The sequence below is a fragment of the Dendrobates tinctorius genome, unplaced genomic scaffold, assembly GCF_039654945.1.
Source record: "Dendrobates tinctorius isolate UK_male_01 unplaced genomic scaffold, ASM3965494v1 ptg000005l, whole genome shotgun sequence".
In the NCBI taxonomy this organism is placed as follows: Eukaryota; Metazoa; Chordata; class Amphibia; order Anura; family Dendrobatidae; genus Dendrobates; species Dendrobates tinctorius.
In genome coordinates, this window is record NW_027361673.1 from 14,239,607 (window position 1) to 14,254,092 (window position 14,486).

At 43.4% G+C, this 14,486-nt stretch overlaps 1 protein-coding gene across 4 annotated transcripts in view; it reads right to left on the minus strand.

Annotated features, from left to right (window-relative positions):
• Positions 1-14,486, minus strand: part of NGLY1 (N-glycanase 1) — a 50,712-nt gene that overhangs the window by 33,353 nt on the left and 2,873 nt on the right. For 3 of the 4 annotated variants that reach the window (XM_073568393.1, XM_073568416.1, XM_073568406.1), the window contains exons 3-4: positions 13,204-13,362; positions 2,104-2,266 (exon numbers count right to left, since the gene is read on the minus strand). In XM_073568393.1, the coding sequence (XP_073424494.1) occupies positions 2,104-2,266; positions 13,204-13,362 (322 nt within the window). The remainder of the gene's footprint in view (positions 1-2,103; positions 2,267-13,203; positions 13,363-14,486) is intronic. The other variant, XM_073568398.1, reaches the window with a different exon arrangement.

The following is a 14,486-nucleotide window of genomic DNA, read 5'->3' on the forward strand; positions in this document are numbered from 1 at the left end:
ATGGATACATCATGAAGAGATATTAAAAAGCCCAGGGTAATTTACTCGCTACTTTACCAGGTTAAATTGCTATATCTTCTACGAGAGATGGTCAATCGTACTGAAATTTGGACTGTACGTACTTTGGTTCATGAGAAGTGAAAGTGCAATGAACCTCAGCGACGAGAAACATCCTGGCGCCGAGTAGTCTCGCTGACTTGTCTCCCCGACAGTCGTCTCCACTACGAGATAGACTTTCTGCGCGTTGGTCGTTTGTGTGGTGCTTGCATTTCACTCCTGACAAATTCCTTCGTCATTTGTTAATATACAGATACAGTTTGGAGGAGTGCATTTTTATTGTGAACATTTATTGGAAAACTGAGTCCTTAAAGAGGTCTCAAAATGAGTTTATAAAGTTTGGAGGTCGAATTCCACCATCCAAACCGTGTATTCTATTATTGATGAATAAGCTGGAACGTACAGGAACATTACTGGATAGGCATGATGGAGGTCGTCCGAAAATGTCTGGGGAAACAATTCTGGCATCTTCAAATCGTTGCACGTTGTAAATCATTGCACAAGCTTTCCCAGGAAACCATCATTTCGTAATCCACATACTAACGAGTGGCAAAGAAAGTTTGTGTTCACCTGTACAGAGTCACTGTCGTTCAGGAATTTAAAAGGACTCGATCAAGAGAAAAGAATTTGTTATTGCTGGATTTTTTCCTCTGTAGCCATTTGAAAGGTTGAGTGAACAGTAACAAGCCACGAACATTACAGGCACGCAGAGAGAACATAAAGCGAGAAATTCAGGCTATTACCCCAGAAGTCATGCGGAATACATTCAACAATATGGAACGATGCTTGGATTTGATCAGTGGACATTTTCAACATCTACTTTAAAACATCAGTTTCTTTTTTTTTTCGCAATTATTTTTATTGAGGTTGAACAAGAAAACAAGTCAAAACAATGACAACCATAGTTACAACCACCATATATATGAAACTAGGGGAACGAGAGGAGAAAATAAGGAGCAGAAAGTGGGGACCGACAAATGAAAAACAGGAAAGGAAGGGGGGGGGAGGGGTGAGGGGAGGAACAAAAACATCAGTTTCTAATGAACCAAGGTACGTACAGTCCAAATTTCAGTACGATAGACCATCTTTTTCAGAAGTTACAACAGTTTATCTGGGTAAAGTAGCGAGTGAATCACCCTGTATATTTCATAAATGAACACCTGGGATAGATCCCATAAAGTAGTAAAGTAGTACACATTACTTATTATTGGTTCAGCAGATACTAGCAGTATAGTGATATGAACCAGACAGATAGTGGCCAAACAGGCACGCCATTTAGCATATATATTGAAAGTTTTTCAGCTAAATGAGGGAAAAAACTGTGTGAACTGAGCAAAGGAGAAAAGGCATCATAATGCAGTGTAGGACAGAATGGACATCATGGGGAATTATGGTTTGGAGATGCAGGTATAAGTAATGGAATCAGGAAGAGTTAAAGGGTTATTCCCAACATTGCAAGTTATCACCTATCTTGCAAATAGTTGCTAACTTTCTGATTTTTGGGGTCCAAACGATAGCACCTGCACTGATCCCAGGAACAGGCTTGTGTTGTGTCCCTGTGGGAATAGAGTTTTGGCCACACATGCTTCATTCATTCTGCCATAGAGAGCTGCATCCGACAGTCCCCAATGGTCCCATTGAGAATGAATGGAGCAGTAGTGTGCATGCTCCAGCTCCACTCCGATGGGGCATTTCAGAGCCCTTATCAGGATCAGTAGGGTACAAGGGTATATGCTCTCACACACTTTTGAGGTAGGGATTTTAAGGGAACATTTATGTCTGTTTTGCCACAAATTGTTGTCTAATTCTGTCTTTAGGAGAACATGACAAATATACATTGATTATTGTGATTTTATTAGATGGATTGTGAATTATATTTGTGACTCTAAGTCTCTTCATGAACTTATTCCTTAGTGGCTGAGCGTCCAATTTATCCAGTATCCAATTTAGCAAAATGCATGAATCTTCCTAAATCCGTCACATCCCTAATGCACATATGTACCACACACAGGAATTCAGTAAGTAAGCAGAGTTCAGATCCATTACCGGACTCCAGGCTTCTGGCTTGCTGGAGTCCTTCCTGAGCTTTCGCTTTCAGTTCTGACACAGGAATGTGTTCTCGTGCTTTCTGCTGCAGCTCGGGCAGCTCATACATCATAACATGCTGAGCGTTTGACTGAAGAGTCTTGAAAAACTTGATTTCAGATGCCTGGAATACAGGAAGCTTATTAACCAGATGCATGGTCTTTAACCCCTTCACCCCCAAGGGTGGTTTGCACGTTCATGATCGGGCCAATTTTTACAATTCTGACCACTGTCCCTTTATGAGGTCATAACTCTGGAACGCTTCTATCGATCCCGGTGATGCTGACATTGTTTTCTCGTGACATATTGTACTTCATGATAGTGGTAAAATTTCATTCAAATAACTTGCGTTTATTTGTGAAAAAAACGGAAATTTGGCGAAAATTTCGCAATTTTCCAACTTTGAATTTTTATGCCCTTAAATCACTGAGATACGGCACAAAAAACTTGATAAGTACCATTTCCCACATGTTTACTTTACATCAGCACAATTTTGGAACCAAATTTTTTTTTTGCTAGGAAGTTATAAGGGTTAAAAATTGACCAGCGATTTCTCATTTTTGCAACACCATTTTATTTTTACGGACCACATCACATTTGAAGCCACTTTGAGGGGTCTATATGATAGAAAATACCCAAAAGTGACACCATTCTAAAAACTGCACCCCTTAAGGTGCTCAAAACCACATTCAAGAAGTTTATTAACCCTTTAGGTGCATCACAGGAATTTTTTGAATATTTAAAAAAAAATGAACATCTAACTTTTTTTCACAAAAAAATACTTCAGGTTCAATTTTTTTTATTTTACCAAGGGTAACAGGAGAAATTGGACCGCAAAAGTTATTGTGCAATTTGTCCTGAGTACGCCGATACCTGATATGTGGGGGGAACCACTGTTTCGGTGCATGGCAGAGCTCAGAAGGGAATCAGCGCCGTTTGACTTTTTCAATGCAAAATTGGCTGGAATTCAGATCGGATGCCATGTCACGTTTGGAGAGCCACTGATGTACCTAAACAGTGGAAACCCCCCACAAGTGACCCCATTTTGGAAACTAGACCCCCCAGGGAACTTATCTAGATATGTGGTGAGAACTTTGAACCCACAAGGGCTTCACAGAAGTTTATAACGTACAGCAGTACAATTAAAAAATCATATTTTTTCCAAAAAAATGATCTTTTCACCCCCAATTTTTATTTTCCCAAGGGTAACAGGACCCTAAAAGTTATTGTGCAATTTGTCCTTAGTACGCTGATACCCCACATGTGGGGGTAAACCACTATTTGGACGCATGGCAGAGCTCGGAAGGGAAGCAGCGCCATTTGATGTTTTTGGCTGGAATTGAGATCGGACACCATGTCGCGATTGGAAAACCCCTGATGTACCAAAACAGTGGAAACCCCCCACAAATGACACCATTTTGGAAACTAGACCCCCAAGGAACTTACCTAGATGCGTGGTGAGAACTTTGAACCCCCAAGGGCTTCATAGAAGTTTATAACATACAGCCGAACAATTAAAAAATCAAATTTTTTCCACAAAAATGATCTTTTCACCCTCAATTCTTATTTTTCCAAGGGTAACAGGACGCTAAAAGTTATTGTGCAATTTGTCCTGAGTACGCTGATACCCCACATGTGGGGGTAAACCACTATATGGGTGCATGGCAGAGCTCGGAAGGGAAGCAGCGCAATTCGACGTTTTTGGCTGGAATTGAGATCGGACACCATATCGCGATTGGAAAACCCTGATGTACCAAAACAGTGGAAACCCCCCCCACAAATGACACCATTTTGGAAACTAGAACCCTCAAGGAACTTATCTAGATGTGTGGTGAGCACTTTGAACCCCCCAGTGCTTCACAGAAGTTTATAACGCCCGGGCATGAAAATAAAAAATTCGTATTTTTTCCACAAACATGATCTTTTAGTCACCAATTTTTTTTTATTTTCCCAAGGGTACCAGGAGAAATTGGACCCCAAAAGTCGTTGTCCAATTTGTCCTGAGTACGCTGATACCCCATATGTGGGAGAAAACTACTGTATGAACACACGTCGGGGCTCGGAAGGGAAGCAGTGACGTTTTGGAATGCAGACTTTGATGGAATGGTCTGCGGGTGTCATGTGCGTTTGGAGAGCCCCTGATGTACCTAAACTATTGAAACTCCCCACAAGTGTCCCCATTTTGGACACTAGACCCCCCACGGAACTTATCTAGATGTGTGGTGAGCACTTTGAACCCCCAAGTGCTTCACAGAAGTTTATAACGCCCGGGCGTGAAAATAAAAAAATCTTTTTTCCACAAAAATGATATTTTTGCCCCCAATTTTTTATTTTCCTAAGGGTAACAGGAGAAATTGGACCTCAAAAGTTGTTTTGCAATTTGTCCTGAGTAGGCTGATACCCTATATGTGGGGGTAAAACACTGTTTGAGCGTATGGCAGAGCTTGGAAGGGAAGGAGCACCGTTTGACTTTTTCAACTCAGAATTGGCTGGAATTGAGATCAAACGCCATGTTGGATTTGGAGAGCACCTGATGTGCCCAAACAGTGGAAACCCCCCAATTCTAACTCCAACCCTAACCCCAACACACCCCTAACCCTAATCTCAGCCCCAACCCTAGTCCTGGCCCTAACCCTAATGGGAAAATGGAAATAAATACATTTTCTTTTAATTTTATTATTTTTTCCCTAACTAAGGGGGTGATAACGGGGGGTTTGATTTACTATTTATGGCAGTTTTTAGGTTTGGCAGCTGTCACACGCTAAAAGACGCTTTTTATTGTAAAAATAGTTTTTGCATCACCACATATTGAGAGCTATAATTTTTCCGTATTTTGACCCACCGAGTCATGTGAGGTCTTATTTTTTGCGGGACGAGTTGACGTTTTTATTGGTACCATTTTCGGGCACGTGACATTTTTTGATTGCTTTTTATTCCGATTTTTGGGACGCTGAATGAACAAAAAACAGCGTTTTATGAATTTCTTTTGGGGGGTGTGTTTACACCGTTCCACGTGCGGTAAAATTGATAAAGTGGTTTTATTCTTCGGGTCAGTACGGTTACAGCGATACCTCATTTAGGTCGTTTTTTATGTTTTGTCGGTTTTATGCAATGAAAACAATTTTATATAAAAAAATAATTATTTTTGTATCGCTTTATTCTGCGAGCTATAACTTTTTTATTTTTTCGCTGATGATGCTGTGTGGTGGCTCATTTTTTGCGGGACAAGATGACGTTTTCAGCGGTACCATGGATATTTATATGCGTCTTTTTGATCGCGCGTTATTGCACTTTTTGTTTGGCGGTATAATAAATCATTATTTTTTGCTTCGTTTTATTATTTTTATTTTTTAAGGGGTTCGCTAAAGGGGTTAACTAATGGGACAGTTTTATAGGGCAGGTCGTTACGGACGCGGCGTATGTGTACTTTTATTGTTTGTTTTTATTTCCAAAAAATGGATTTATTGGGGGAATTTTTTTTTTTTCTAATTTATTTGGCGATTTTTTTAAAATTATTTTAACCCTTTTTTTTTTTTCTTTTTATAACTTTATTACATAGTCCCAGGTGGGACATCACTGTCCTGTGACAGATCGCTGATCTGTCACATCACAGATCACTGTGACAGATCAGCGATCTGTCACAGGCACTACTGCAGACTACCTCATGCCTGCGCTTTGCAGGCACTGAGGAAGTCAGCTCCCTGCAGGCCCCTGTCGCCATCTTGGATTCGGGGGCCTGCAGGGAAGGAGCCCCCCGCAGCAGCGCTGCACATTGCGCTGCCGTGGGGGGCTCAGGGAAGCACGGAGGGAGCCCCCTCCCTGCCAATGCTTCCCTTTAACCCCCGGTACACCGCGATCATGTTTGATCGCGGTGTGCAAGGGGTTAACGTGTCGGGGGCGGTCCGTGACCGCCCCTGATACATTGTGCCGGGTGTCAGCTGTGATAATCAGCTGACACCCGGCCGCGATCAGCGGCGCTCACCACGTGGGCGCCGCTGATCGCGCTAGACGTACTATCCCCTCCATGTCCATGGGCATAGGGGCCCGGGTCCCATGGACGGGATAGTATGTCTGATGTCAGAAAGGGGTTAAAGAACAAGATTAAACAGTTAAAGGATTATTCTCAAGATCGGTCATCAGGAGTGCACCTGTAGTGACCCAGTCCAGACTGTGTATGTCCCTTTAAGTAACCCTGGACCGTGAGTAGCTTTTGTGCACTTCAACTCACCCCTAAGTTATCCTTTTACTGTTATATGGTTTAAATTAATCCATTACTCACTAATCTCATATGTTGATGATTTACATATTAATCTCACAATGTGACATCTGACACAAGAATTGAGAGTTATCCTATTGGTGACCCTGTCACCAAGGTTCAATGGGAGGAGCTACCTCCAGTCTCTGTGGAGACAAGACAGGGTTCTGGAAAGATCCCTGAGGAGTCTGGTTCAAGATGTGACCCAGAGCAGACCTCATGTGAGGGGTCTCCTGACCCCCTCCAGGCTCTAAGCCTGGAGGTTCTTCCTTCTCTTCATCTCAAGACTTACAGCCAGGCCTAATGCCTTGGATCTTCCCCTCACTTCTACAGCCAAGATGGCTAAAGACTTTTAACCCTTTTTACCCTGGGTCCCTGCTGTCCGGTTTAAGGTATGTTTCTACAGCATTAGGTCGCACTAAATGTGTACAGAAGAACCTATTGCTTTGCGTGTTGCGGAAATTGAGGGAAAACTGCCTCACCCGCAAATTATCCGTTATTTACTTCAAGTATATTTCTGCACATACCGTGACCAGCTGAGGAAATGAATATGGGATTTCAGATCTGTACATATTGTGTGGTGTAGTAACCACTGTGTCCGCTAGGGGGCGCTGTGTGGAGGTTCCAGGAGAAAGGATGAATGGCAGAATAATGAATGGCCGTTAGGTATCTCAAAGTGGGTGGCTTTGAGATGGAGACTTATAGGTGTGTAATCAGCAAGGTCTTTGCTGAGATGCTGATTTAATATGAAAGGGAGAAGTCTCCAGGTAACTAGAGAGATGGGCGGGTCTGGATACCTATAAACCCACCCAGAGGTGGGTCTCAAAACGCCTGTAGTAAAAGGCTGTGTGAGTGTGTGAAGGACCTGTGATGAGGTCATAGTCACGTGAGCCGGTGGGCGTGGCTATAGACCATATAATCTGGCCAGGGTAGGTCACATGTGGTGAATGCAGGGACCTGGTTGGTCCAGAGGGGAAGGTCCTGTGCGCAGGATTGTCTCCTGGCTAACAGCTGGTGTGTGGCTGTGTGTAATGGCTGCCAGAGCCTGAAAGTTCCCTGGAGGGATATGGACGTCTGCAGCATGAGTGACGGAACCATGTGGAGACCCTGACGTGGGTGAGATAATTGAGGCTAAGAGAGCCTGTATGCTGGACATTGAGCAACCTGTGTGAACACTGGGTTTACTGAGGGAAGCTATAATGGACGCTCTGTTTATGTGAAGTTTTGTTGATTGCTTCTATCGGTTTATGCTGCATAATAAACCGCATGGACTGCTATGTTTGATGGAAAACCCGTGCCGGATGTGTTTTGTTCGCTCCCAAGCGAGAATTCCCCAAGTAAATGACAGCGCTACCTCACAATTGCCATATATATTCCCTCTTCTGCCTTTATGCCACCAATAGACTGAACTCTCTTATAATCACCTGCAAGTACTGCTCCTAAGGCCTGTTTCACACATCCGTTTGTGTCCATCAGTCAAAATCCGCCGTTTTGCAAAAAAAAATGGATCCGCCATTTTCCTTGGCGGATCCGTTTTTTTCCCATTGAGTTGCATTAGTGGCGGATCTTGATGGACGGCCATCCATTGGATCCGTTTTTTTGCGGATCCGCCAAAATTTTGACGTCCACCGACATGCCCGAACAGACCATGCAACGTTTTTTCGGGCGGGAGGATCCGCACTTCTCACTGCGCATGGCCGAAAGACTTCACTCAGCCGGAAATTTAACCCTAAACTCTGTTCTGGCGGCTGAAAAAAATTCTCTCTCTCTCTCTCTCCACCCCCCCACCCCCCCCGGCAGCGGTTCCTTTAAAATTCTTGCTTTGACGGATCCGTTCAACTAACGATCCGGTGACAAATGTTGTGGTCAGTACAGGAACGGATCCGCTATCCGCCATTTTAGCGGATTTTGACTGAACAAAAAAACTGATGTGTGAAACAGGCCTAACTAATACAGGTTCTTAAAGCTCCAGAACCTCAATTCTGTGTCAGAATCCAATCCTGAACTGTATTGGCCGTGGACTCCCCCGTGAACTGTTACCATAACTCCATGTTATATCTCCCCGTTCTGCTGAAGTAAAGCAGCTGTTATCCCTGAGACCCGTTGTCTGTGGTTATTCAATTGGCTGTGGACACTGCGTGGGGGTGGATAACAGTGAACGGAATGGCCCCATACCAGGGCTGTTGCACATCACTCCCTGGCCTCCTGCTTGCAGTGGCGGCAGTATGTCCCTAATGCTCCTGCAAAAATCCATCTCTTATCCTGATATCAGGACACTTTTATCCCTGCAATTGTTCATAAATTAGCGTACTTGAAACTGCTTTCAGAAGGAATATTTGCCAACATGATGAGGCAGAAGACCCAAGCTGAGCGCGACATCGGTCTATCTAACATGATGCTACATACGGAGACTACGAAGAGACAAGTCAGCGGAAGTAGCTGTTTGGCTGGAACGGTTTGCCCACACATGCAGTCTGTTCTGAAACACCTTTCGATCTCACTGAATGGGAAGAGGGGCAGGCCGAAGACTTTAAGAAAGGTGACGATAATAATGTCTTATAGATGCCTCTGCATTACTAAGCCGCGGGCTTGATGTCACCTGACAATACAAAATACAAATATGAACCCCACTTGCCACCGCTACAGGGCAAGTGGGAAGAGCCGGGTAAAGCGCCAGATTTGGCGCATCTTTTAGATGTGCCTTTTCTCGGCGTCTGCAGGCTGCTATATTTAGACTGGGTGGGTGTCACTATCCATGACCCCTTACCAGCCTGAGAATACCAGCCCCCAGCTGTCAGCTCTAACTTGGCTGGTTGTCAAAAGTGGTGGGACCCCATGCCATTTTTATAATTTTTTTATTTAAATATTTAAAAAATACGGCGTGAGGACCCCTCTATTCTTGATAACCAGCCTTGCTGAAGCTGACAACTGAGGGTTGCAGCCCCCAGCTGTGAGTTTTGCCTGGCTGGTTATCAAAAATACAGAGGAACACACGCCATTTTTTAAATGGAATTATTTATTTATAGCACAGGCGCCGGCTGATGAATAATGCAATCAGCCGCTCCTGCTTTCACTGTCATTAGTGGCAGCAGGCATAGGCTGATGGGAGCAGTAGTCCCATCAGCTGACACCAGTGACATGAGGTAAACTTTATATTTCCAATCACAGCTGCGGGCTCATGCTGTCATTTGACAGAGTGGGAACTGTAGATCTCTGACTGGTGATGATTTTACCGCCGATCAGAAGCAGAGTTTGCCGCACTGTCATGCACATGACAGAGTGGCAAATACTGGATACTCGGGCCCCCCATTCAAGTGAAAGGGGTCCGGGTATTGTTCTGGTACCCGAACCATAACTTTTTGTTACTATTCCAGCTTTGTTACTGTTCCAGCTTCCAGTATCCATTGTTTCAGATGCTGCACATATCATATCTTCACAGCATAGACAATTACATTCAGGTGACCCCAAAGAAAAAAGTCTAAGGGGGTCAAATCAGGAGACCTTGGTGGCCATTCAACTGGCCCACGACGACCAATCCAAATTCCAGGAAACTGTTCATGTAGGCATGCTCAGACCTGACACCCATAATTGATGGTATGGTGTGGTATATGGGGTGCAAAGATAGTGGGGCCAATCTTTATCAATGGAAACCTCAATGCCACTGGATATCTGAAATTGCTACATGATGATGTGTTTCCCTCTTTATGCACTGAAGATGGGACGTTCCCTGAGTTTTTCCAGCAAGATGGTGCACCACCGCATTATGGGTGTCAGGTCCGAGCATTCCTACAAGGAATCTGACTCCCTTAGACTAGCATGTCTTCTGTGGTGTTGCTATCAGTGTGTCAAGAGTGGGAGAAGAGGGTTGCATTGACAATCCAACACAATGGGCAGCACTTTGAACACATTTTATAAGTGGTGATAAACTTGTAAATAACTCATGAAAGAATAAAGTTACGTTAAAACCAAGCACACCATTGTTTTTCTTGTGAAATTCTCAATTAGTTTGGTGTGTCACATGACGCTCTTCCCATTGGAAAACATAAAGTTGGATCCATAATGGCTGTCTTCAAAATGGCCGACATGGTCACCACCCATCTTGAAAATTTTCCCCCCTCCCATATACTAATGTGCCACAAACGGGAAGTTGATATCTCCAACCATTCTCATTTTATTTAGGTGTATCCATATAAATGGCCCACCCTGTATAATTATGGCATTTTCAGTCACTTAACTCCCACTAAAAATGCAATAAAAAAAGATCAAAAGGTTGAATGTTCACAAACATAGTACCAATAAAAATCTAGGCTCAAAGAGCAAAGAACAAGCCCTGACACAATCCTATTGACAGAAAAATAAAAACAGATTTTTTTGACAACTAAAATTAAAAAAAAACCCTAACAAATTTGGTATCTCTGTATTTTTAATGACATGAAGAATCATATTGCAAGGTCATGTAGACAGCATAATAAATATCATGAAAACAAAACCCAAAAAAAAGTCAGAATTGTATTTTTTTTTCACCATTTTGCATCCCAGAAAAAAAACAAGCCCTCATATAACTGTGTTTGATATGGGGAGGAAAAAATCAAAACGCAAAAACATAACATTTCCGGTCATGAACAGTTTTAACCAACATACTCAAAGAAACAATTCATGAATATTTGCATCAAGTAGAGGAAATGTAATAAATACAGATATGCAGACCCCTGGATGTTCGGGTCTGGCCGAACAGTTAAAAAGAAAAAAATAGGGGTACGAGAACAGTATTCACTTGAATGGGGTGACCGAACATCCAGTATTTGCCACGCTGTCATGTGCATGGTCAGACAGCTGCGCTTCCCACGCTGTCAAAGTTTACCTCAGGGCACTGGCATCGGCTGATGGGACTACTCCCATCAGCTTACGCCTGCTGCCGCTAATTATCAGTGAGAGCAGGAGGCGGCTGATGGGAGTATTCATCAGCCAGCGCCTGTGCTCTAAATAAATAATTTAAAAAAAACAGTGTGGGTTCCCCTGTATTTTTGATAGCCAGGCAAAACTCACAACTGGGGGCTGCAACCCTCAGCTGTCAGCTTCAGCAAGGCTGGTTATCAAGATTAGAGGTGTCCCCATGCAGTTTTTATTTAAATAAATCATTAAAAAAAAATGGTGTGGGGTCCCTTCATTTTTAATAACCAGCCAAGCTAAAGCAGACAGCTGGGGGATGGTATTCTCAGGCTGGTAAGGTGCCATGGACATTTCCCCCTCCTCACAGGCTAAAAATAGCAGACCGCAGCTGCCCAGAAAAGGCTCTTTGCTCGCCTCTTCCCACTTGCCCTGTAGCTGTCGCAAGTGAGGTTCATGTCACCTTTGTATTGTCTGGTGACATCAAGCCCACAACTTAGTAATGTAGAGGTGTCAATAAGACACCCATCCATTACTAATTCTATAGTTATATGGTAAATAAACACACAGCAAGAATAAAGTCCTTTATTTGAAATAAAACAAAACACACTTTTACTTTTATATTTAAAATTAACAAACACAGTTGTACTCACCTAATAATAAAACAAAAATAAAAAACAACCATATCCCTCACCTGACTGAAGTTATGTCCCACGACAAAATCCATGTCTGGGGATAAACAGTTTTCAACCTGGACGGTGCCAAGGTGTGACAGTCCAGGCTGGGAGCCACTGAGGAATTGCTGTGAGCACAGCATCAGTAACTAGCAGTGACATCATCGAGGTTACCTCCAGTCACTGAGGTTGCGTTCCCATCCGGGCCTCTGAGCCTCAGTGACCTTGGTGAGATCCCTGCTCGCACAATGAGTAAAATTTTCATGGTGCAGTGCTGAGCTCAGAGAGTTTACTGTAAGAAATTTCTCCCGGTGAACTCACTGCTGCACTGTGAGGCATTTTCTTATTGATGCCTTTCCTTTACTAAGCAATGGGTTTGACGTCATCAGACAATACAAAGGTGACATCAACCCCCAAATATTACCCCATTTGACACCACTACTGGGCAAGTAGGAAGAGTCTGGTAAAGCACCAGAATTGGTTCATCTAATAGATGTGCCTTTTCTGGGTGGCTGCCGGGGTGCAATATCCATGGACCCTTACCAGCCTGAGAATACCAGCCCCCAGTTGTCTACTTTAGTCTGGCTGGATGTCGAAAATGGTGGGGACCTCAAGCTGTTTTATTTATTTAAATAATTTAAAAAATCGGAGTGAGGACCTCTATATTCTTGATAACCAGCCTTGCTGAAGCTGACAGTTGCAGCCCCCAGCTGTGGGTTTTGTCTGGCTGGTTATCAAAAATACAGGGTAACCCACACCATTTTAATTTATTTAGACCGCAGGCGGCGGCTGTTGAATGCGCCCATCAGCCGCCACCTGCTCTTGCTGTTATTAGCGGCAGCTGGTGTAGGCTGATGAAAGCAGTAGTCCCATCAGCCGACACGAGTGACTGGAGGTAAACTTTTTACCTCCGATCATAGCTGCGGGCTCACGCAGTCTATTGACAGCATGGGAACCGCGGTTGTCTGACCAGCGGCGATTCTTTTACCGCTGATCAGAAGCAGTGTTTGCCGCACGGTCATGCACATGAAAGACAAACAACCGGTGTTCGGAGGGCCGAACCTGAACAGTAACACGAACTTCCTGATAAATTCCGTGTTTGGTGTCTGTGCCTGAACAGTAGGTGTTCGACATGAACACTGAACTTTACTGTTCGGGTTTGCCCATCTCTAGTAATAAGTAGTAAATTTTAGGCAATATATGATGTAGTAAGAATCGGCCTCCACCCTCCTATGATCAAGTTACCAGGTTTAGACTTGGCGCCTGCTGTGCAATCTCTGTAGCAGCGGGTACCGTCACATTTGACCCGTTGAGGCGCTTGTCTCTTTCAGACGCTATGCGGTCCCTGACCTTTTTTAACTTCTCTACTGATGCCTTCTTAGGAAACACAAGATGTGTTTCTCCCTGTAGAATGAAAAGAATGTATTAAAAAGTATTTTACATATTCATTTTATTTTATAAATCAATGGTACACAGGAGAATAAGAAACTTAGCAATATATCTTGTCAGACAAATCAGCTTCTTTCTCCTCCTGGATTGATTTTTCACTGCAAAAGCGCAAAAATTTGTATTCAGTGATAACAGATTTTCCCATTACTGAGTTAGGAGATGTCAGTTGGTGCTTCTGAAACTCTATGGAGAGGAGGGAGGAATAATGACGGAGGAGTTGCAGGCAGACAGACATTCTACTCCAAGTTCTCTGGAAACAACAGTTACAGTTCTTCGTGGAACTTTAAAAAATGTGTATTCACTGAAGGCAGGAAGAGAAAAACTGATTTCTATAGTAATATTTATTGCAAAGCTCTAAGTTCTGTGTACTATTGATTTATGTGAAAAGATAAAGAAAAATTAAATGGACGGTTACTCTTTAAAGGGAATCTGTCAGCAGGTTTTTTCTATGTAATTTGAGGACATCACGATGTAGGGATTAGAACACTGAATTCAGTGATGTGTTGCTCATTAGGCAGTGTGCTGTTGTTTACTTACAATGAAAGTTTTATCACTAGGGCATTATCATTCCTGGGACTAGCTGCCTAGTGCCAAATTGTCTGATTCCGCACCAACCTGTGATAAGCAGCTCACTGTCACTATACAATGCACAGAAAGGCTGCTGTGGGCAGAGTTAGCTTTCTCTGATCTACTTCATGATACATCTAAGAACTCTGATGGTGTCACAACTGCTGCCCCCAGTAAACTAAGTGAAACACGGTTGAATTCAGGGTCCCTTTTCCTACTTCATGCTGCTCTCAGATGAAGCACCAAAAACCTGCTGACAGATTCCCTTTAAGGGGAGCAGACTGTCATGTCCCCAAATGCTATTTAACTACAGATCAGATATGGGGTTAATCCTCAGGTTAATAGTGTAACAATGCTACTCATTAGCCTTATGAATGCGCGGCCCCTGGAAAGAAATTCACTTTTTTGCTCCCAGCAGCCTCCAGCTTTCAGTCATAGAGGCACGGCTTCAGTCACCGCTCACAGCAATGTGAGCATGCTCTAGCACTTTGATCGACACCTCGCTCTGCACA